Raw genomic sequence first — 26,904 nt, forward strand, 5'->3', positions numbered from 1 at the left:
GACATACAATAATTAATCAATTTAATTATGATGATATATGAAAGTAATACTAATAACACTACTGGTATTAAGATCACCGAAAAATTTTATTATTTTTTTTTAATTAAATGTTACTTAGTTCAAAATTAAACTGATGTAGAATGCCCAGAGGGCTACTGTAAAAGCTTAATGGCTTCACATCTGTTTCATTTTCAAACTATAATTTTTATATATTCCTTTATTCGAATAACACGGAAATAAACTACTTCTAAAGCGATTAACTATGTTCACCCTTCTCATGCAGGTAGAGGGGGTGGTGGGTTAGGCTACAAGAGGGCGACGTAACTGGTTACACTGACACTACTTTGATGAAAATAAAATTATTTTTGAAGCATTATTGTCACACCTCGTGTAAACGGTCTCATCATTTATTTAGCTTCAAAGCGATCTGACTTATTCAAAGTAAGTAAGTCCTAAATAGAACAAAATGGATGAAACACAGCAAATGCAGGAAGAGAATCATTTGTAGTTTTTTGTTGTAACCATTTAAATTTAATCATTCGCATTTAATTTAAAACTTTCGTAATACTTTTAAGGCACGAAGCTGGTTCTTGAGATAAACAGAGAGTAAAACCTAGGAAAAACTGCCCCACCCCCCTGTACAAATTTTAATAAAACCGCTGGTTTTCCTTCTACGGCTGAGTGGTAGCTTTGTATCGAGTTGTAATTATATGTCTTCAAAGGTCAAATAGAAATTCATAAAAATTCAAATGGAATGAAAAACTTTTCTGCTTGTCGTCTGTATTGTTCTGGAATTCCTGGAATGAGAACTTTTGTTCAAAATTAATAAAAGCGATAATAATATATGCGACATTTCCTTCTTAAGTTGCACGTATTATAATTGCAACGTGTCTACAAAATTTTGTCAACTACATATAACTTTAAACGAATTGCTATTCCCACGACTCCCGAACTTTACTCCATTGGAAATTCTCTCAATATTTAAAACGATCACCGAAATCTTTTACGAACTTCAACAACAGTAAATATTGCTTTAAAAAGCAAAATGAATGTTGAATTCGTTAGCTACGTAGACATGGGCGTAGCCAGGTTACTAGTCGAGGGAGGAGGGCAAAAATATTAACACATCGCCTGCCACAGTGAAAAAGACTGTACATAGCCAGGCACACTTTATTTTGTTTTTAAAATCATAAATCGTTGAAAATGTATGCGTTTTGTTAATAGAGGCTATTGGCCGTGTTTCAAATTATACTATAATATTAAACATTACGCAAAAATTTTGTAACTCTGAGAAGGGGGGGGGCAAAATCCAATTTTTTTCTTGCAGGGTGGGGCAAAAGCCCATTTCTTCCATCCAGGCACTTGCCCCCCCTGCCCCCTTCAGGCTACGTCCATTGACGTAGATGCTGTTCAAAACGATTTGAACATGTAAAAGGAATTTCCAAGTAGTGGAAAAACAAGCGTAGGTAATCTCTACGCATCTGTACCCTATGCGCATCTTGATTTAATCAAAGGTATTTTATCCATGTAAACATAACTTCCTTTCATTTACTTATAATTAATTATCCTCCAATAATGCCTATTACTTTCTAAAGAATATATAAATTTCTTTAAAAATTACATGTAACGGAATATATTATTTTAGTTGCGTTAGAATATAGTTTAACGTCTGTTTTCATTCACTTTTCTATTTTTTTTTCATTGTATAAGGGAAAATGTGGTGATATGGAACGAGCTGGTAATATAGAACAGGCTTTGATTTCCGAAAGCACGTTTGGCATTTATTTGAAGCAGTAGTAGCTATAACTATTGAGCACTGGCGTCTACATCCTTAACTGTTTACGGTCGTGAAAGCAGCTTTTATATTTTGCGGAAATCAAAACTCTTCGTAAGATAAGTTTAATAAACGATTTAACTATCTCTACTGCTAAATGTAAAAAATTGTCTGTACCTACTGTTCTGGATAGTAATAAGATTAAAATTCAGAATGGGAGGATTACTTCTTTGACAATGTCTTCGTTTTGGTGAGGATTATTGGATCATTCTAAAAATGGCGTTGGTGGTAATATGGAATGGTAACAATAATGTGACGAGACATTCCAGACACCAAAATCGGGAGAACTTTAGGTTTAGTACGGAATGTGTCAAGATTGGTCTCATACTTTGTGCAGTGCCTATGACACTGAACACTTCTTTGCGATTTCTGTTCATGATGAATATGAATACAATTGGAATTCTGTTTTTTTTCTACACTTATAAAGTATATCTTGTAGTTTAATTTCGGAAGCAATTTTTTTCTTTCAAATAAAACTGAAATTGAACTCCTGAAAAGGAATGAACACTATAAGCATCACAAAAAATATTTGTTATCGGTTTGGAGAATCTATTATATCACTCTCATTCTGTGATAACCTGGAAATTCAATATTATAATTTAATTATATAAATTCGCTAAATAATAATATTCGAAAAATTTGTTCATTAGAATAATAGTTTCTATCGAAAACACATATGTTATAATAGAATCATTACGTATTTAATTGAATTATTATTAAATTATAATTAAATTTATTATTACATATATTAGTTTACTCTTTTAGAGCAAAACCCATAAAAACTTTTACACTCACTAAATATAAGGATTATAGTAATAAAACCACAAGACAACTCTCTTCATAATTTTCGAATTTTATATTGAAAAGAAAGGACAGTTGACTAATACCGAAGCTTGGTAGATTTTATAAAGTCTTCTAGCAGTTTTAATAACCGCAAACATGGGTGCGTTATGAATTCTGAACAGCGGGGAACGTGTGCGATGTAATTAACAGTGTCGATAAGCATATATGAATATTATGGTTAATTTACGATAGCGGAGCAGTGCCGGTTAATTTATGTGGACGCCGCTCGGAGGCATTTGGACTAGAACCGTACGGTTGCAGTGTACCATTGCGCCAGGGCAAACATTGACCGAAACGAAGGCTGGGGCGGTGGAAGTACACGCAGGGACAGGAGAGCGAAAAGGGTAGCGAAGGGCAAGAGGAATCCTGGGCAATGTACAATTTACAAGCGCAAATGTAAACGGCCAATTAGGACGATCCTTTGATGCTGAAACGAGTCCAACTTGTGCGCGTGTAGCTGCATTCGAAAGGCTACTGCCTTTGAAAAACATCAGGTACGGTAATATTTTATAAACGACTGACGACGCTAACAACAACGTTCTGTTCCTATAACCACATTTTCACTTACATCGTTACCCGTATACGTGGCACATGAGGTCGGTGTATATGAAATGTCGGCTCATTTAGTGGTTTTTACATCTTATTCAACTTCAAAGAATTTTATTATTTAAAGTATACTTACTTCTTGCATGTAAATTTAAAAATTTGAAAGCAATTTTTGGAATAAATTATCAACTTTGGTCTTTTTGTTCAATGGTTTTTTAATGAAAAATAGTCTATTCGAAAAACGCAATAACTTTTTTATGCAGATTTTCTATGAGTCTCACTTAAAGTTTTCAAGTATCAATACACAGAGAAGTTTTTGAATATGTTTTTCCAATTCATTTTAATAAGACATGATTTACTTTGTACAATAATATAATAGCACCTACTGTAATAAGTTTGATAAAAAATAGATAAATAGTACCACTACCACTATTCACTGCAAATAGAAATAACGAGTAATATTTAATTCAGTGTATTTCTGCATGCAAAATTACCTTCTTCTTGCCCGTGTTACTATTTGCGAGACACTTTGATTAATACAATAAGTTTTACAATTCTTAAAAAAATAAGTTCTACGATTAAACTGTCAGATACCGTTTAAAGCGAAGAACTGTTTTAAACTCTCGCCTTCGTCAATGCAAAGGTTGAAACGGAGATTATGTCACTGCATTATTTCACTGCGAAATTTTACTACACGCAATTTAAACAGAAGATTATATTGCTCGGTCCGATATAAACGCGAAAGTTCGTGAATGGCTAGAGTACACGCCAACCTCTCCGCGCGTCTCAAGTAGGAGTTAAGCGCTCCTCCGTAGCAGGCATTACTTCCAAAGTGGAAATAATAAATTGGTAGACCACTCTTAAGGGCTGCACTCTAAATGCATGCAACTCACTCTCAGTCATGTAGTATTAACGTAAGACCAGATTATGAAGCAAAGTATTATCGTGAGAACGGAGAGCTCGGAAGAATATGGATTTTCTTAAACGCTTTTTTCATTCTGTCGTGTATACGATTTGTAAGCTTGTGTATTATGTGCTAATAATATCCTCGCGACGACATACCTTCTCTATGTTTATATTATACAAGCTGGTGTACCCGCTCTTGCGCGGGATGCTTAGTTTGTGAATTACATCTTACAAGGGAAGGCACGGAAGTGTCCCCGTCCGATTTTGGTGAAACTTCGTATGTCTGTTAAGCAGTCAAAAATAAGGGATACGTATTTTTTTGTATCGGCTGAGACGCGACTTGAAGGGGTGAAACCACCCCTTGAAGTTTAGACCCGAAAGTACTATGTCGAAAACCAAAGGAGATACATGAAAACTTCTAATGGACGAGGTTTGCGGTTTTTTATGTATAATAATATGGTGCTAACAAATTGTCCAAAATATAATTTGTTTATAACAAAAAAATTTCGGTATCAAAACTTCTATACGTCGCTGACGAGAGCGTTGCGACAATCGCGGTAATTCAAATTTGAAACACATTCCGTTAAAAAAATTATGGCGACCTTGAATTCTCTGAAATGCCTCCACTCATAAAAAAAAGTATGTACACTGACCTGCAAACTCGGCTTCCTCTAGGGGAAAAACGGCGTAGGGGTAAGGGCCTCCTACCACTTGGTATCGGAAATTACTGAACCTTATGTTAAATTAATGTTCGATTCAAAATGTATCTCAGTACTTGAAATAAATTTACCAAATGATCGGAGGTCTTTCTCTTACGCCACTTTTTCCACTAGTGGAAGCCGAGTTTGCTCATGGGTGTACCTTATAAGATGTGTCCCTTGATGTCATTTAAGTTCCTGCCTCATAATTTTCATAAACTGTACCGTTCAGTCATAATTCGAGGTGATCAAGTTAGCTGAAACACCCTGTATACGACACGCGTATACTTCGAACCGCCAATATCAATTTACATCAGGTACATTTATACGTATACATCTGTACACTTATTCGATATTCGAATCCATCCGGAACAGATATAAACATTTGGCATAGCTCCACTCGAACGGCGTAGACCTTTTACAAATATCGCCGACGGTCACAGGTGAATTCCAAATTGAATAAGGCCATGTCAGTCGCGGAACGAATCCTGCACACGAATAGAGCGCGGTTCGTCTGGCGAGTGCCCAAGTTTTCGGTCCCGCTCGACGGGAATTTTAACACTCTCTGTTCTATAGGCCGATATCACTGGCTCCGAGAAAGATCTAGCTTTGCCGTTTAATTCTCTACCTTTTTTTTTCATTCACTGCGTATAAGCGACACGGGATTAATTATCGGCAACGAGAAAACACGATTAATTACCGAAGACAGTTTCTGGTCAGCTGGAATGAAACTTTGGTCTCATCGTAATTCATGGGGAATTGGATGCGTTTCACTAATTAACTTGAAACGGTTCGTATAAATCGTTACGAGTTCCGTTTTACCAATATTTTCATAGAGCAAAAAAGTGTCTATATCTACAGAGTGTCTCACTTATAATAAACATCTAAACTATTTTCACTGGTATTTGAAGTAAAAAACTGACTAACAGTTTACATAATTTCAAGACATGCACCTGGTGATGATAACAAAAAGTCACCCTAAAGTCATCTTGATGGTTATTTCAAAGTCAATCGTTATTTTGTTACACGTTACATTTTCTCCGTGCACTGTGCTCCTTCTTCGAAATCATTCGGATTATGTGTTACATATTTTCCAGTATCATTCAAAATAAAGGAGGTATTTATATATTTGTGCTTTGCACACGATATCGACCTAAGCGCATACGGCTTATTGCTATTCAGAAAACGAACTTCGCAGGGTTTGACGGCAATACAATAATTTGGACTGTCAACAAAGTAATCCTGTAATTGTTACTTCGCGACGCAACTGACACGGTTAAAGCGTAAAATACATTAGTAACGTAATTTACAACTTGTGATCGTTAAATATGTCCTGATGTCATGTTAAATTGTTCAGCACCATCCCACGGTTATACTCCCGTCGACTTTTTTTTACTGACCACATACCGAGATAAAATGTATTAAGGTATTCCAGGGACACCAGAAAGTATTCGATAAGGAGTATACATACATACATGCTCAGTGACGAACTGCGATACTAATGTATTTGAAGCAATTACATCCAGTAATTAGATAAAACAGGCGCGCACCAATACATTTTTTACTGTTGCACTGTGTATTGTAAGTAAACATGCCATACGTATAACAGATTTTACATATTTATGATTATATATTTTTACACAAAAATAGAAGGCATATCTCCAATAGCGATGTAAGTACTTTAGTAATATACACTTTTAATATTAATTGCTTCGTACTCTTTAGAACAGTTAGAATAACCCTGAATAGAATTCCACGCAAATATAGTTAGGAGTTGTTTACAAGGGAATATGAGTTCATAAGAAGAAGAATCGTGGCAAACGCAACATAGAAACTTCCACACTAATACTCTGAAAGTTTTGCTCTTCTGAGCTGCTGAACTTCCAGTTTCGAAGTTACGAGTTACTTTGTTGGGCAGACAGCCATCTTAAAACCTGTTTCAGACAGTACATGTTCTGTTCACGACGTACTATGCCACAAGATCGCCTACGAATTTACGTCAACGGCCTCTGACGTGAAACCTTTAATCCATTTTCCTCTTCACTTCATCCCCTCATTAAACTATTTTATTTTAGTTTCATCAGTCGATATCGTAGCGTGATAAATCTGTCCAACAATTTTAATAATGTACAACTCGATTATACAATATAATTTCATAATAAGTTCGAGGCTTCGTTTCTGAGTTAATAATTGTTGAAAGTATGGTCAAAATACATGTAAAATACGTCTAACGCGACGGATTAGTCTACTTAAGAGACGCGCTATTCTACTGTTTCACGAGTTGGTTTCATGGATTTTATTTTATTTCATTCATTAAATGTAACTAGGTCATCGGTCGATACAGTGTTTTCTGCAATTAATAACTTGGAAACGAATCTCGAACGCAATTTCATCATTCTTGATTTTAGTCTAAGTGTTAGTTTTACACATGTATGTAACGCGTATGAAACAAACGACAGTAATGGGAAATATAAAATACCTTTTTTTCAGATTTGCAAAAATTAAAATTCTCTAACAAGCGTAGGTATCCAAATTATGCACCTTGTTTGAAAAATCTTGTAATATATTTTTGATCATAGATAAAGGGCAGCTTACCTGTAGACACTCTCATCGTACGATAACAAAATTCGAAGTGGTTGACTGATGCTACGTTTCTTTACTTCATGTGCTGGTTCTATATGGACGCCATGAATGACCTGTACAATCAAAAAGAAGTATGTAATTAACAACAAAAACAGTTGTAAACAAATAAAGATAATAATAACGGGCTAGAATAAGTTCAGAAACAATAAGACATGCACGTGATGCAGCGATACGAAGATTGCAACTTTGCATTGACGCAAACGGTCACCACTTCGAGCATCTCCTGTAATGTAAGAAAGTTTATTTTACTACCACATTTCACCTTGCATGACCTTCAATGATAGCTCGCTGAAGTCGTCTCAACACCGGCTATCGCATCGCGATAAAAAAAACATAGCATTCCATTACAAAAAAATAGAGATGACCTTGAAATCTCCTCTATGCCTTCACCCACGCAGAAAATGTTTGTGTCACAATATGCCCCCTTCTATACCGTGTAAGTTTTGCATATAACATTTTTTCATATTATTACAACTAAAGGCAATATTCAAAGTGGACATATTTATTGCCCCACCCTGTATATTGTACACATATACGAATTGTTGAACTCGTTTTAAGTTCCACTATCGTTCTACGGAGACAAAAACATACTGACCCATTTAAAAAAATGGAGCTGACCTTCATGGTGACCATCGGATGGCTCCCTTCGTACTGTATAATTTTGGTTAAACAAATTTTTCTATGAACCTTATAGTTTCGAAGATATCTGAGGTGGTAATAGTTATTACCCCACCCTGTATAAGAATAAGGATAAGGATTCTGTGCACCGTTCGCTCCAAAGTCGCGTACTCCAATCATTCTTAGGAATTTCAACAAATTATTTTAGTCATTTTTTTAAGATTATCAGGTACTAAAAAATGCGGAAAAAACTTTTTTCCCCACTACACTGGTCTGACCTCATAAAAATATTGCTTGTTTCTTATTTCGAGTCTAATGGCACTATTACGTATTACTCCGATATGCGGCGAGATTGAATATCGTGTAATTAGAAAAGAGCTTGATTCGTTTTATTGTCACAAGAAGAGGCTGCTAGAAATGCAATTATGTAGAGATCCGCGTTAAGTTTTAATCCGATCCAATTTTATACTTGCAGAAAGTTTGTGACCTGGGCAGAAAGCTTGTTAACGATAACGCGATATCTTGAGAGGGTCGGACAGGAATTAACTAAGGGAAAAGTGCTGAATTGCTAAGTTAAGATCGAAAATCAGTAAGAAAGGAAGTACATTAAAATAAAGATAATTAAATTGTAAGTTCCCTATTTTCCCGAAGGAACGTTCGGATGATGTGCGTAAGTGAGAACGCTGAGAAAGAGTCACAGAAGGTGAGGCGTGTGGAGTGCAACGAGAGCGAGCGACAGCAAAATGTATATGTATCTAGTATTAATTTTCACTGAACTATTTCAATTTAATTTAGAATTATCCACGGAAGTGCCGTTCTTTGAAACCGAATATCCTACAGTATGTAGGATATCGAGCTGGGAGGAAAAGAATCTGACACGTTTTAAGAGTAAGGTTGTTTAACCCTCCGAGCACGGAAACATGGTCACCGGTCCCGATGTCATTTCTGACCCCACACCAATATTCTACTACTACAAAGCAACGGCGAGGCTCGAGCTCGAAGCCCTCACAGACACTGTACTAACACAGTGCCAGTATGGCTCGAGCTCGAGACCCTCACCGATATTACTATTAGATTAGCTGGTTCCACATTACATTTGGATTTTCGTGGTTCTTATTACACTAACTAGAATAAAAATCTCGTGAATTATAAAACAAATTATATTTATTAGTCAATAATTCTGCGGCGTCTTGGCTCGGTCGTTCGTATGTAAACAAACATCGGTCGCTATGCGATTTACATGACAGCTCCGTCACTGCGTACGTGTCGCTCTCGAGACCGCGTGACCCAGGGACCGTACTCAGTGGGTTAATGGTTTTACTTCGACGGATCGGGACCGACTGACTGCCTCTCGTCATCGCATTCGTTTTTTGTAAAACGCTTTCTCACACACACTCACACACACACATGACCTCTGCGTTCGGCGGATTGTCATTGGAGGTCGCCGCCGATCACACAGGGGCGGCTTCCGCCTTTAATGTCGCGGATTGCGTCGCAGCGACGGCTCGCCGTCCAACCTGCAATATCTGAGAAACGGTCGCTCGTCGGCCCAGCAAAGCCACGTGCCGATTCCCACCCCACGGTCACTGTTCAGACAAGGAAGCCTCGTGCCGATGCTTACGAGTAGTACGTACAGTTTCCAAGCAATGAAATATTATTTATATGCGAAAAAAGGTTGCAATAATTAGGTATAGCAGTAGATATGTGTATTGAAAAGGTAAAACTACTATATAAAAAAAGAAAACGGTCTCAAAGCATTAGCTGACTGGCAGAAATACAGATCCATGTAGGATTTGGTCTTTATGTCCCGAGTAACATAGGAAATTTTTATACAATATTAAGAAAATCTTCCTGAAAAAGACATAAATTTTTCCTTTTTCATTCGTTTATAAAATCAATAGTTTAGGTATTATTTCCATCGGCGTTTATTGTGAGATATCCTCTATAGTAATACGAAGAAAAGGTTTTATGCTACAGTGTAATCAGATTTATTATTTTTCATTCAATGAATTGTAATAAACTAAGTACCTAGCGTAGCTTCTTCAAAGGCAATGCAGAACTGAGTCAATTTTTGTAATTATAAATCAGTAAGTAACCAAGAATGCAGCACGTAAACAAAATAAACATTTAATATATCACAAAATTGTTTCAGTTATATTCGCCAGTGTTTACGTATACATAGAGTGTGACTACAATACCGAGTCATTCTGGCATGCAAAAATTACGTGTATAAAAATAAATTGAAAATTACATAAAGGAAGTTTTTCTATACGAAGTTATATCTAGTAGTATGTGTAATGACAAATATACCGAATTACTTTTGTGTGAAACAGAGTCGTTTATAACAAAAACATCATTTAATATTTTTAAGGTATTTTTGTACAAGTAATCATTTCATGTTCTGTTGTACAATCAGTCGGAAGTGGATACACTTATTCAATAAAATTTTACAATTATAAACATAATTATATTTAGCATTTACATAAAAATCTTTGGAATTTAAAGCGTTAAAAGACGGTAATTGGTAGTTGTTCGTAAATACATCGTAGGCATAGTTTCAATTGTAATTACGCTCGCAGTAATTAAACGGGCGACTATGTTAGTATCATGCTCCTGCAATCTGTCTCATACATGCCGCTACACTAACATCCAAATCCATTTGTTGTGTACACCATTCAACCAGGACTATCAAAGCCAGCTTCACAGCCCTCGGCTTTGTACGAAGTGTACGTGTCTGTAGAACAAACCTCCGCCGACTATGCACACGCATTGAAGTTCAACTTGGTAATGCATGAACGGAAACGCTTCCAGAACTGCGTTTGTGTAGTACCTATTCATGCATACGAGAGAACCACTCTGGCACAGTGGTCAGTAACATCTGAGTTGTAGATCGTGATGATCGATAATGAAAGCACTTCTGTGCAAAGACGTTGCTATAAAATGGGAGGTTTCTTCAACAATCTCGCTGTTTTACAGTTTGCCGATGATATAGTCATATTCTCGAAAATATGTCTAATAAATCGATTTAAGAACCTAATTGAAAAATCTGTAACTACAATTAGAAATAATTCCAGATCCTTAGGCCTTGAACTCTGTGCTCGGAAAACAGTTTTCATTCATTTTAATCGAAGAAAATACTGCCCCGGTGATACAGAAAAATCAAAATCGAGGACGTTATAATTGAATCTAGGTATTCAATAAAATTCTTAGGAATTATTTTTGACCACCAACTGACATTTACATCTCATATTAATTACACCCAAAACAAATGCACTAAAGCCCCTAACATAATTCAATCTTTATGTGAAATTAAATGGAGGTTTAAGAAGTTATCGTGATGTTCATTTCAGATTTGTTTAAACAATACGAAACGTTGAACCTGGCTATACGAAAAAATATTAATCTTTAAAACTATCGATCTTATATATTCATTATACCTAGGTACATTTATTTTCATGATAAACGACTGAATTTCCGATAGTAATTTCTGTTAAAGCCTGAAAATAATTTCGGAACATAAAAATCATGAAGAGATTCTTATTTCAATTCTAATGTTTATTGCATACCATATCTTGTGCATACTATTCTTGTATGTTAATGAAAATACATATGTAAGAAATTGGTTTGCTTTGTAGAATAGTTTGCAACATTTGATAAAAGATACGATGTATCTTCTATTAATAAAACCCCTACTTTTATGTTAAGTTCTATGAAAAAAATTGCATGTAATTACAAGAAACCAGTGTTACGGAACAAGATCGATATTTATGTATATGTATACATCACTGAAAGAGTTGTTAAATTAAATTGTTACCGTGCGTGTTGGATTATACAAGCTTTAGGCATATCTAACTGATGTTTATAGTTTATTACAAGTCTTTGTCTGTACGAAACCTCTAATTACGATAGTAGCAAAGATAACATAATAGTACAGTTTCACCTTACGCCAATCACACGCTACATCGTAAAATTTATAGACTAAGCAACATATATGTAATTGGGAATATATGCTGTTTTTAGAAGTATTATATGTTAATATAAATGTTATTTATATGACAAGAACAATAAATATTAAAACTAACATTTTAATAAATGAATGAAAAAATTCATGAGGAATCTACACTAGTAACTGTTATTATCAATGGACAATTTTAATGACAACACCAATTGACTCTTTAATATAATCTCAGAATAAAAATTATTTATATTCACCTATACTGTAGTAATTCAGCTTTGTATTAATGGTGGATATCATTTTTAATTTGGCGTTACCCTAAAAACAGTATTGTAAATTGATGGTAAAAGTTTGTTATAACATCCATGAATCATAACTATTCCACTTAACAGACATGTAATTTTAATTTTAAAAATTTTATAAAACTGGAAGACTCAGTTACTGCATATAGACACGAAAGTTCCACACGAGTAGCCAGGATTCATTATTAAAGAGTTAAACTCCATGGCCGATTTTTGTGAATTTTTCAGCAACGCCAGATTCCATTAAATAAGGAGATCCTTGCGTCCGAGGTAGAATTTTCTGGGTAAATCGTACCCACGAGTATGAGTAGAAAACTCTTGACGAAAAGCAATCTTTTCCCTTTTCTCCCTTCGTTTTTTCATATTAATATCAGATTCAATTTATTACGTTGTTTTTTCGAATATATAATACATAATAATATTGCTTGAGGAAGGCTTAACATAAACATGTTTCTAATAAATAAACTGTAAATTTTATGCGTTTATAAATAGAACCTCTAAAACAATTTAAGACAGATTTTGCCTTCCCTTTTACGTAATAAAATTATTCCTGGAGAAAAAAGTTTATATTTCATTATTGTTTCTATACATTAACGTAGAAAAATATTATTTTTTTAAATTCCCATGAACATTTACAACGTAGTTATAGGCTGCACGTTAGGTGTTAATCATTTATTATGACTTAAGTTCTATAAATATCCTGCGTCATCCAATCATGCATTGTAATTAACTACATTAACATGCAAAGTAGTCATTGTATACAATAACCACTAACTACTTCGTTATGCGGACTCCCTGTAAAAAAATCGAAGCAATCTAGATTTCATATTTTGTTTCCATGTACATACATATATCTCCTGCGAATTAAATCTATGTGTTCAGCAATTCTGAATAGTACTGTATGTTTAGAATCTTTCAGCAGCGGTACAGACATTGTTCAGAGAAGGTAGAATACCATTGCCAAGATATCCAGAAAATGAGATGGTGCTTCTATACTCTATTCTTCAATCTGGAAAGTGCATTTTTCTTACACGTATGGTCCATTTTTCTTACAACTCAACCTGATTACATTGAGAAGTCGTTTCAATGTTTCATCAAAGGAATCTTTAATTCTAAAAGAATTATAATATATAATTTTAATACACAAAATGCCTTCACGACAAAACAAATTGTTAAAGTAGAAATGATCATTGGAAATATCGTTGAAATTCATATACATATACCATTTTTATACGCTATTAAAATGTATTAGTGGGTGTTTAATACAAATATGTAGTAATATGATGCTCTATTGACTAGAGAGTCGGGTATGAACCACCTTACATCGAATGTCGAATATTTCTTTTGAAATTCGGATAAAACATTAAATTCTGCGTAAAAAGTATTATACAAAATTGGGTTTAAAATTAATAACCAGTGAGATATTCTGAAGTGAATTATCGCCCAATAAATGTTCTAACTGTTCGGTCAAATATCGTTAATTGCATGTGTTTCGTTGGACTTGCGGCTAAACTCCATGGCCGATTTTGCGGCCAGCGGCCCGTTTCGATACAGTAATTATTTACATGTTTAAAGGCTCAGAGGTTCCCTTTCACCTTGTACGATCGAGCTCAAATTTTACACAGATTCTTTTCTTATTAATTCAAACTATTTTAGGGGGCGACGCGAAAAAATTCACGAAATGTGAACATAAGAACCACCCTAGTATAGTATATTGTACACCCACGAGCAAAGTTGGCTTCCACTAGGGGAAAAAAGGGGCGTAAGAGGAAATACTGAAATAAATGTTAAATCGAATGTTAATTTGGCATAAATTTCAATAATTCCCGATACCAAATTTTAGGAGGTCCTTGTCCAACGCCACTTTTTTCCCTAGTGGAAGCCGAGTTTGCATGTCAGTGTACATACATATGCCACGTATAACTTTGGGGGTTAAAAATTAATTTGATCAATTTCTTCACTTTTTGCAAGTTTTAAAGTAAAAATAAGATGCATTTTCTATTACATTCGATTAAATAAGGAAACACAATTCGGGTGTATGTAGGTATCTTCTAGAAAATGCGTTGAGATACAAACTTAATTTCTCTACACAAATGCAAATGATTCCAAGTAGTAAGAAATAATTAGTGTAGATAGTAAGCTTGAGACTGCATTGGTACTAAAATTATAAAAACAGTGACGTAGCTATGTTTCATCGTGTGTCCAGCGCCGTCAAAGAATTTAGAATAAACTTTTCTTGTTGGAAAAATTAGCATGGTTGAATGAGCAGTGAAGAAGAGTCAGCATATTTCTCCATTTTTATGTAGTATAATAAGTGTCATTAACTTTTTTCATTCTTGTAAGGGATGAAAGAAATAACGTTACCGTACTCAGTAACAAATATAATTAACGTTCTCCGGACAGCTGTGTCCATTGTTTTACGGGGGCACTTGTACTCGAGTTACACTTCCGAGTGTTTTAACTAGAAGCAGAATTTCAGCAGGCAACTGTTCTCCTTAATTATTCAGAATAAAAAAGTAAAACGTTTTATTATACCCTGCGTTGCAAGGTTACCTACAAAAGTAAATACATAATTAACAAATCGTTAGGAAACAAACTACTCTTTTTTATTTTGAACATCAAAGAAGTAAGATCTAAACAGAAATTACAGGGTGGGGCAATAACTATTCCCACTTGGAATATTGCCGTTACTTGTAATAATATGAAAAAATGTTATATACAAAACTTACACGGTATAGAGGGGGGCATATTGTGATACAAACATTTTCTACGTGGGTGAAGGCATAGAGGAGATTTCAAGGTCATCTCTATTTTTTTGTAATGGAATGCTATGTTTTTTTTATGGCGATGTGATAGCCGGTGTTGAGACGACTTCAGCGAGCTATCATTGAAGGTCATGCAAGGTCAAATGTGGGAGTAAACTAAACTTTCTTATGTTTCTTACTTCAATGCAAAGTTGCAATCTTCGTATCACTGCTTCACGTGCATGTCTTATCGTTTCTGAACTTATTCTAGCACATGCTGCATATTTTTTAAACATTTATTTTATATTTCCTGCATATGTATACAATATTTGTATTCAATATTTATTTCATATTAAAAAGTGTGGCTGAATAAATATTTGTTCAATATTTGAAAAACATATTTATCTAATATTTTTGTGCCACTAGGGTTCATCGTAATATCACGAACGTCTGGATGTTCATTCGACAAGAATAGAAATTCGGTGATGCTTTTTATGTCCAGCGGAAATTTCCGTGAATTTGATAGAATAAAGTCCTTTGCAGGTAACGGTTGTGTTGCAATTTCTTCAACAGTAGTCTCTGCTTCCAAATGTTTTCTGTTTTTTCTTGCAATATTTTTTATCTTGATCGAAGTTTTTAACTGATTTTCCTTAAGATCGTTATCCTCACTCGTGTTCGATAGGAACGTGGAGAGAGATTGTTTTGCACTCGAAAGAAGAGGCATTAGATGAGTTGAGTCATGTTTTTGTGTGACCGCGTGTCGACTGTTGTCCTTAGTATTGCTGTTTCACTTGGATGAGGCGGCGAGAGGATTAAACGTGAGTGACACGGCAATTTACAATGCTTATCGAGATGGCCTTCTTCTTTACATAGGAAACAGCTAAGTTTTTCCGTCGATAAATATATCCAATAAATAGTATTATCAAAGTTAATTCATAGTGATTCTGAAATGTTTGAAACTCCGTCCGATTGGATGTACATTTGCCTGTGAAAACTGAATACGTGGCCAAACCTAGGGTTGTTCATGCCTGCTCTAATAAATGTGATTGGAGAGACCAGATGGATATTGAGCTTTTCGAGTTCTTCTTAGATTATTATTGGACATACGTTAGACAGGATTATTCGCTTTATTTTTTTATATCAGTGGCCTAATTTCCAAGACGTGGACTCCGATGTTTACTTTGGTGTGATTGTCGATTAGCTTGTTAACTATTTCCTTGCTGCTTAGATATAAGCAGACTCGGCTTTGAGAGCTCCGCGAGACAAACCTGATATGAATGGGTTCAATTATTTTTGAGATTGCTAGTGTGTATTCCTGAACCGTAATTCCTTCAACAGCATCAAGAATTATTACCTGTTCTTCTTTCGTTGGAAATTCAACTCTTGGAGCTATCTGAACGTAAGAGAATGTCAGAGGGGGTTTCTGTGTTGTTGGATCCATGATTTTTCTTTTTTTTGAGAACACGAGGTTCGAGAGATCCTGTAATCAGAGGCTTCTTCGCACTCGTGCACCACGTGGAGTGCTTTTTGTGGAACCGGAACGAGAACAGTACTAATTAACTTACTTATTATTGGCACATAATCATATAACGACACTACACACTGCTTAGGTAATTATAGGAGAACACGAACTCGTAAATACGTCTTACGTCGACGAAGGTTCGATCAAGACTTCCGAAATAATGATTGGAGAAAGTCAATAAAATATTCCGTCCACTCTTGTTATCATTTTTCATAATCAGAAAATATTTATTAATTCTTTAACATTTTCCTTAAACGTCGATTCACCTATTCTATTTCTTTAATATTAATTAAAAGCTATTTTCTATGCTTAATACTTTTTGCTAGGAGCACTAACCTAATTTAGACCCTACATTAATCAACCTTATTAGAGGTTTCTGAAGAAAACTATTATAATATTTAGCCCTGCGACAGTTTATCCCAAGTGAGTCTCGGGCACGACGACGCGACGCAGCGAAAGTGTTTAGTATACCATAGATATCCACGTGTCTTACGGATTATACCATTTTCATCAGTTTTCAGAATTTCTGTCTAACATCCAAAGGAAAAGAAGTGGTTTGGTTTCAAATTAGAATAGTAGGCGTTGACTTCCAAACAGATCACACAAGACCTATTCCTATTACTGTTTATAAGTTTTCCAGTTTCAAGCAACATATTATATTCTTAATAGTGACGAATCATCGGTCATTAGTAGATTGGGGATTTTATGCATTTATAGCCTATAGGGCTATGTGAAATACAATAAAAAAATAAAGCATTCATCGGGTACAACGAGTTTTCTATTTTATTCTGAACCCAATAAGATGCTTAAGAGGGTAAATAAATTTCTACAATTGCTCTTGTCTTTATAAATTACTTTAGAAACTTTTATTTTGTATAAAAATCTGCAGTCTAATCATTAGTGACAGTTCTAACATTGATACAAACGAATCGAAAAACTGCGTCATATATCTTCAGTATTATGATTCAATGAAGAATCTGACAGAGAATCTGCACTTGATTATAATTTTCATTACAATTTTACATCTTCCATCATGGCACAAAATTATTCGTATCATGGAAAATACACTTTTTTAACCGCAATTCGTAATTTTATTAGACTGTCAAAGGATTAAGCGTAAATAAAACTCTGGGCAACCACGAAATTTACATATGTGAAAATACATTTTCAATTATTGTGGTAGCGAGATAACGTAGTTCGGAACAGTTACGGATATCGTTTGCGGATCGTTGGAACTTTTGCGGGCAATCCTCTTTCCCAAAGTCGAAACCACCTGAGAAGTCCTCGGCGTCTGTGCAAGTTTGCAATGTGCCAAAGTCTCTTCGATATTACGGACCTTTTCCCGTCCAGTTCGTGGCTCGCTGACGCTGTTTATACCATGAATTATGCAGGAGTCTGTTGAAGAACGAACGAGAGCACGATAAAAAGCTCCCATCGTGGTATCTCAGGGTTCCCATTCAATAGGGCGCACACGACCCGGCTCGCATTAAAGAGAATGATTAAGATGCTTCAAAACCCTTGGAAGCTATTCAGAAAATTTTAAATATATCACACATATTGGGGGGATTCTTTGATCACGCAAAAGGATTCTTCAACTATCCCTATTATCAGTTCAACTTCTTCAGTTGTTCAGTTCTCCTTCTCACTACATGTCAATAAAATAACAATAAACTAATTACCTAATTGGTTGTTTACACCATTACGAACTCACAGTCGGTAACAACATTATATTTGACACTAGGTTTACGGGCAGTTATCGTGTAGGTATCTCCACGGCACGCATCAACGAACCCGCAGATTTTCTTTAAAAAACAACTTATTTTATATTATACACAATTTATGATCTCTGAAATTAATGCATAGCTATAGAGATAGGTATACCACATAGAGAATTTCGAGGTTAGAAAGCATTCGAAATGCGTCAAAATGACGCGTCCCGTAAACCTAGTGTTAAAATTGTATTGTTATATTCGTAACAATGACTCATTTTTCTTGAACTATTTTAAATAGCATTAAAACACTAGAGATTTTTAGCATAATATTTTATTATGTAACATTCTTTTTCGAAATACACATGAAACACCAATGAAAATGTGGACAACTACTTTAGAAATAATTGTGTTAGAGTCTGTTAGTCGATCGGTGCTAACTTTTGAAATCATTAACTGAACAGGTTATGCATTATACGAAAACTGTTAACCCGAGTTATTTGGAATGTGTGCGTGTATTTTTAGACCCGATCTATTCGAATCGTCAGATGGGACAGGTGTAAGTACATGTCGATAAGTGCTCAGCTGAAGCTAGACCTCCAATGGTCAATAATTGCTGATAATTTGGAACCGAAGCTTTTACTTGCAAAATGGTAAATAACTTTTCGATTTGTCTTTTCATGGGGAATATGCGTGATTCAGGGTGTCCCGCATTTTTGAGTCACCCTGTATAATTACCTGTGAACTGAAGTTTGATTACTTTTATAAACCAAACTAATTGTTAGTAGTGACCATTTGCTTATTAAGTTATGTAAGCATTCTTAAGCATTAGAACTTCGTCTTGGGAGTTCTCTACGCACAGCCTCTTAGCGAGACGTCTGGGTCGTCGATAGTTTGTATATTTTCATAGATTGGCTGTGCGTGACGAATCGACCGAACGCATTGAAGGCACGTCCACTTAGGAGTGCACCCTGTAGACAGATTTGAATAAAATAAGTCATCATGTAACACTGTGCAGTGTGTTTACCTGCATCGCCGAACACTGCGGCATTTATCGGCCTGTTCCGACAACAATTGTAGTGTTCGCGAATTAAAAAAATTAATTATAAAGAGGAAATATCATAGAATACGGACATACATTTTCAAATTGTTTAGTCGTGACCCAGTTGTTATATTTGTAAAACAATAAATTGTTCATATTTTTGCTTTGCATTTAATTCGTTTTTTTGCTTTGCATTTATTCGTATATGCAAAATATCGTTCATAGACTGGTTAAAAGTGTGCATTTACTGGTGAAATTGTTCATTCACTGGTGAAATCTGTATTCATTTGTTTTTAATTTAATTACTCCCATTTTTCCAATTTTTCAAATTGAAATCTATATGTTAAAAAGTACCTATAGATATTAAAAAATCTTGATTTTATTTGCCAAATATTTATTAATATTGTTATCACCTAAAATTTAAATTTAGAGGTACAAGATCTCTTAAGTGTTCATTCATTGGTGCACTCACCCTACCAGTAAGTAGGTGCATTTGTGGCGCCTCATAAAAGGCCGCTGGCGTAGTGCATTATCCAATGCACGGCAAGTCGGGAGTTTACAACTTAATGCATGTTAAATCGCTGGAGTAAAATTGACTGGAGCATATAATCCATACAGCATAACAGGGATCAAGCAGCTAGGTCTGGCAGCGTAAGGGGTCACGATTGGCATCGTATTAGCAAGGTAGATGGAGCCAGCAAGTTACGCATCTACATGTATTGTTACCGAAGAGAAATGAATAGGAACGACACAATAGAGTGACACAGACAAGCGAGAGGGAGACATTAAATTGATTCGTGAGCCGATACCGTGGATGGCTGTGCTAATTCTACAATCTACAAATTAAATGACTATCTATCAGAAGTAAACATCGATGATTTAACCGAAATTACGTTGCAGTTAGTTCTTTGAAATCACACATGCAAGTGACACGGTGTTTGGTGTTGCTTTTTCGAAATTACCAGAGCTACTGCATTAAGATAAACGTATTATGTGTATAAATAAATCGAGTATAATCATATATAAATAATTCAATGGAACGTCAATGAAATAAAATAATGGAAAGATTCGATAATGTTTACAAATACAATTTCTTTTTAAATTAGCTTAAAATATAGGAGTAAACAAATACTATACAGTGAGTTACACAAGATGTAAAATCATACAATAATATAGTATTGTGTACAGTGTTGTGCAATATTGCAATATACATATAGAATACACAAGAATAAATTACAATAAATACTAACATTAAGAAATTGATATGAAGCAGAATTAATAGGGTTTGACGTCAGAACGACTCAAATGTAAGATGTAATGCTTTGGATGTTATTACTTTATTAAAGACGGCTTATCGATAGGTAAATTCAAGATCCACAAATTTCTAAAATAACATAATACAAAAATTATTTCTCTGGCTGGAACGTGAAGAAGATCTCTTTATATAGATACGTATATCCGGCTGTGAAATTAAACTGTGTAACAATGGAAAAGATAAACAGATAAGTTATGTAACGTTGTAATTTGTAAAATTTATTGGAAGCGTTGATCAAAGAACGACGAATCGTACAAATTTCACATATTTACAAAAGAAAAACATTAAAATGAAACCGTACTCTTATACATACAGTGAGAGTCAAAAATGAGTATACACTTTGAAAGTATGGGATTTATTCATATTTATTTCTCTCAATTTAAAACCTTATATTTCGCACAGATTTTCTATTACATTAAGATCTTCATGACTGTAGAGGAGGACTTAACTGATTGCAAATGTTTCTCAGCAAACAATTTTTAAATACCTTTGCTATATTAGAGCTGTCAGACGAATTATCTATTTTTCATCGGAAATGTTTTAGGTGACGCAATTTCCGTCACGGTTAAAGAAAGTTCTCTATTATTGGGAAACAAGGATTTTGTCTGCAGCCGTGCAAATTAGATATTCGATTCGGTTATTTCATTGTTAGATAGCGGAAAGCATAAGTTTATGCTAATTCCGAGAATTTGTATGCTCCATTCACTTACCTGCATGAAATGATTGGATGGCTAATCTTAAGGAAATGGAAGATGCAAGAGTGGATAAGACCTATTACTCCCAGGATCGCACGATTCAGTTCACTAATGAGATTCTTTGAGATTAAACAAACGTGTTCTGAAAATGAACGATATGAAATCCGGACAATGAACACTCTCATAGTATTGTAAATATTTAACTAAGGATTTGGACACTTTAGTGTCAAATGATGTGCCTCAAACAATATATAGTACCAGACAAATGTTTTCGGACAAAAACTACTTCCTGTAGTATTTGATTTAAGGATACTACGGACGTTACATTAAATAATCATCGTCTGTCTTGTGTAATTGTTATTTTCTTATATATATTTTCTAAATGTCCTCCTCGAACAAATTGTTTATTTCGTTGAATATACCGTCTATTTGAGGATGTCCGCATATCCCGAAACTGTGGATGATTGCGCTCCATTCGAGTCGTCTATGACGTTCTGTTTTAAAATGTTTGCTGAATTTTTACCTCGTACCATCCGAGAATGGATAAAATAAAGGTATAATTATAATGTTCTCGTGAAGTTTTTGTTTCAGATTACAATTTATGGTTGTGAATGGAACGTCCGAATATTTTTGTCTAGCTAAATACAGATAAAACTTATTTTATATTTTGTGATACGTAGGTAGATCCGTGTAAATTAATGGACGAATACAATATAATTATTTACAAACAATGAAGTACATGAAGATTAAGTTTTACAGATTGTAAATGATTATCGGCAAAAGTTTCCAGGATACAAAAAAGAGACATTAACTGGAAATCAACGTTTATAAATAAACTGAAATTAAAATGAAAAATGTTATGAACAATTTACTGTTCATTTTACCTTATTCCGTATTACCACATATAACATACAACACACTATCAGTACAATTTACAGAAATTTGTGCAGCGAGAAAAATGTTGAAAAAAATTGCTACCAAGAGTGAATTAAAGCCATCCTAGTATACACGTTTCATGAATAGTAGTAGTGCCATAAACAGTAGAATATTCCGTGCACACGCCACCCATTCGTCAAAAGTGTTGCCACACCGAAACGGTTAAATGTAATTTCTTATTATCCTCTTTCACGTGATATTATTAATACTTATTGTTAGAAGCCATTACTTAAAACACCATAACTCTTGAAAATCCTGGACTTGCTAAAGTTATGCTTCACAGTGTTTTTTAATGCAGATTACGTCATAATCCTCGATTAGAAGAGAAACTTCAGGAAATGGCGAAGAAAAAAGAATGGTTTTATCCGCCTTTGTTTTACGACGACCATGCACATACAGAACGACGAGTAAACCGAATGTCTAACCTCTATCCATTTCCCACGCTGTTGCGATGCAGCGAGGTCCGCGAAATCCTGCTTTAATTACTTTTCGTGAAACAAAAAGCGGGGAAATACTTTACGCCAGGAAGATTGAATTTTAATGTGTTGGCAAGAAACTTGCCTGAATCCAATTCAAATACCAATACCAGCTTTGTTCGCAAACGCTTGCAACATATGTATGTGACTTCGTGATGGAAAAATTATGGTGAAACTTGGTTAATGGGAATTAGATCCTTGTTTATTACACCATAAGGTTTCTATAATTTACTTATTCCATGCGGTTTTGGATTTAATTAAATTTTTCCGAAAAATGTATTACTCAATTCTCTAAATTTTAATATAAAAATTGGATAACGCTTTAAAAATCATTTAACTTCTAGGAAATAGTATGGCTTATGAATCTTTAATATGTTCATATTTAACCCAAATATAATCGGTTCGGTATAACTTTAAAATGAATATTTCTAAGCGAAAAACAAAATGTGTGAGGGCGTCCCCGTGTCTCGTCACTCTGGGAGATGAAGAATTGTGCCTTGGATTTTTGCACGTATGAAACTCAAATGTTTAAAATTATAGTTAGATTTCATTCTGTGCAAGGCGATAGAAGTTAGGTTAAGTTGGTTTGTCGTTAATAAATTAACTTTCTTGCGATTTCCGCACTCAGTAGAAATTAGACCAATTCCAGTTAATAAATAAAAGGTTAAATTTCCTAAAAGAAATTATAATGAAAATATAGATCTGGGGGTGATGATCTGTGTATACATTGATGTATACATTGATGTATTTATTAACTGGAATTGGTTTAATTTCTACTGAGTGCGGAAATCGCAAAAAAAGTTAATCTTTTATTTATTAAACACAAACCAACTTAACCTAACTTTTATGTTTTTATGTTTATTTTCAAAGCAAAATACTGATTGTGTGATGCTTGGAGACAGTTAAAGAAAAAAAAATCACTGATTCAAAGTAAAATACTGATTCTGTGTTTGTTAGAGGTAGTTTAAGAAAAAAAATATTTTTTCAAATTTTCTAAGGTTTCCGCACAAAACCACTAGTGTCGTTACACTTCTCTATTGATTCTGTAAAGAATGACACCTTGCTCATCACCTTGCACGGAAGGACATTGAGCCAAAATTAGTAAAGGACTCCATCCGAAATTTAAATCCTATGAACATTCGTAAAACTTACGAAACGGACAGTCCTAGAACAGATGAAATATAAGTCTTGAGAACATACGTAGGTCTTCCGAGACGGACGTTTCCAGAACATCCGAAATTTAAGTCTTCGAAACATCCGTAGGACTTTCGGGACGGACGTTTCTAGAACATCCGAAATTTAAGTCTTCTGAACATCCTAGGGATGTCCAAAATGAACGTAGGACATTCGGATATAAACTGGACATTAATCGGATGTCCTTTGGATGTACGATGTTATCTGTGAAAATGAGTCGTTTATTTTGAATGTGATGCAAGTCCACATTGTTTTGTTTATTCATTTATAATTTACTGGTATTTTTTAAATCAATTTCAGAATAAACGGCTGAAATGTTTGGGCATCGATGGAAATAAATAATGCAACTGACAAACCACAAGCAACCCTATACAAAAGATGAGACAAGGTATAAATGCCGTCGGTGAAAATCTACACACAAAGTACCTGCGCTGTACGACGTTTGCGTGACGCGTTGGGTAAGCATCGTCGAATCCTCTGGAGGATTGCCCAGATCGAAACTCGAGAGTAACGCCATCCCTCTAACCACCAATGGACTGTTTGTCAACCAAGTTAAGTAAATACTATCTACGTAACAAAGCGTATTGTGTCAGTAACATATAATTACATTTATCTATCGCGACTGCGTTAACAAAGTCGTAGGTAAGCGACAGGTAGTTCACTAATGTTAATCTTTCTTTTTATTTAAAAAAATACTTATCACCGTTTAGTACTACAGTTTCAGTTTTTATGTAACTATTCTATATTATTTTTCTTAATAATAAAAATATAGAGAGATTCTGTATAGAGAACTTAGGTAAACTAGTGACTATGTTAAGTAGGGTATATTAAAAGTAAAGTAGTTTTTGTAAATTAATCTATCTATCTTATTATTGGTTTAAATAAAATTTAGCCGCATGATTAATTACATTTTTTATTCACATTTCTTTCAAGGCATACTTAAGGATCATTTTGTAATGTATGTGTATATCCCCGGGGATCATTTTATACCTACTGATAGTAAATACGACGAACATTAAAAAGCATTTTATTTATTACATTTTATTTAAATGTAAACAGCTTTGACACGTTGTTTTTCTTTCATAATGATGGGGCATTGTTGTAACTAAAAGAAAAAAACAATAATATAACATATGGCACTTCGAGCAACGGGTAAGTAACACTTTAATTATTGAAAATATGAAAGAGTACTTTTGTAAATTGTTCTTTACAAGCATTTCAATATCAATGTAATTTTTTCAAATGGAACTATATATTTCTATTATTACCAATTTATTAAGATTTTAAGGCACCGTCAACAATCTGCATGAACAGTATGTTCAATATAGTTTCGATCTACATATATAGAGATTTTTAGCACGCTTTATTAACTTGACTTCCCCAATAAAATTGCAATTTATAGAGAGGATAGTAGAATGAATAATACGTTGTTACTTCTTGCCGTCTGGATACGGCTAGATGTCGCCTCAAAGCAATAATGTATTTTTTAACGGATAAACATGTTATATGTTTAAAAAATTGTATTATATAATCACTTAAAATCAGTGAGAAGCAACTTAAACAAAAGCACACAATGTTGTTGCAGAACTATCTCGGCACTTGTAATTACATGCAGCAATTTTAATACAGTAGACTCTAACTTTAATGCCACTGGAAATAATGCCACATGAGTCACTTCCCCTTCACATGTACTTTTGCGCACACACGTTCGCTCTCCCACCATGTTGTGTACGCTGGCGCACCAGCACGATCCAGCTTTTGCACAGGCGCCGAGGCCGACGCCATGGGACAGAACTTAGCATGAAGGGGGCTCGATATTTAATGCCATCTTACTCTCCTACAGACCCCAAAAGTGGCATTAAATTTAGAGTCTAGAAAAATAAGCGTTTCCGTATCGGTGTATAGAAATGGCAATTTCGTATGATACAATCTAATAATATAAACTACAACCAAATACTAACAACACCTCTAAATACTAATAATAAAATTTTAGTTTGAACGTAAGACAACTTCGATGCATTAATCATAAAAACCTATCGTAAACGGTCCCTTAGGGTAGTTTAGTTTTTATCTTATACGCTCAATATACATATGTACTAATGCGATGCGAATCTGCACGATACCCAATTTATTGGATCGCAAACGAATGTCAGGTTGTCACTTTCAAATTTATATTACACGGAGACACTGTCACCCATTCCCTTTACGGTTTCCTTGCTGACGCAGTTTCAATCTGTCTGCCTCTTTCTCTCTACTCTTTGATTTTCTCGCAGCTTTCGATTCATCGTGGACTCTGACAGGACTTTTGCAATATTGGTGATAAATGGACGTACGCAGCCGGTGCGCTTATATTAAACGTACCAAATACTATATGGGAATATACGAAACACGGTGCATGGATGTTTTACATTGCCAGAATACCGTTTCGGTAAATATAAAGTTGTGGAAATAATGAACATAAATATTACACTGTTCAGAGATCTATTTTAATATTATATTTCACCAATAAAAAATATAGTGTATCACGGGATGAAAATAAAAATGAAATTTTTAATAAATTCAATGTAAAAAGTATTCGCTTTTATTTATCCAATACATATTGCAGATAAAATTACATTTTCCATATAGACATTGTAAACTTTGAAGGAATTTAATTGCAAACAACGAGTAGGTATCAAATTAGTACAATAAAATCAGCAGAAGGGAGATTTGAAATATTCTGTTTACATACTGTGTTTTTCAAAAGTTTCTATTATGCCCAATGAAAATGTACTACACACATATAGGGTGTAACCGAAACGGTGGTATAAACGACAGTAGATGATTCGTTATGGGAAAATAGTCAAAATACGTTCTCTTCTAATATTTCGACGTTATTTTTAAATACAATAACACGAATATAAAAATATCAAATTAATTGACTTTA

General features: G+C 34.5%; 1 protein-coding gene across 1 annotated transcript in view; it reads right to left on the reverse strand.

Annotated features, from left to right (window-relative positions):
* LOC107193408 (leishmanolysin-like peptidase) overlaps positions 1-26,904 on the reverse strand; it is a 233,690-nt gene that overhangs the window by 65,267 nt on the left and 141,519 nt on the right. Inside the window, exon 2 of the mRNA XM_015582849.1 lies at positions 7,423-7,523. Coding sequence (XP_015438335.1) covers positions 7,423-7,523 — 101 coding nt within the window. The remainder of the gene's footprint in view (positions 1-7,422; positions 7,524-26,904) is intronic.

This window comes from Dufourea novaeangliae, unplaced genomic scaffold (assembly GCF_001272555.1).
Source record: "Dufourea novaeangliae isolate 0120121106 unplaced genomic scaffold, ASM127255v1 scaffold22, whole genome shotgun sequence".
Lineage (NCBI taxonomy): Eukaryota > Metazoa > Arthropoda > Insecta > Hymenoptera > Halictidae > Dufourea > Dufourea novaeangliae.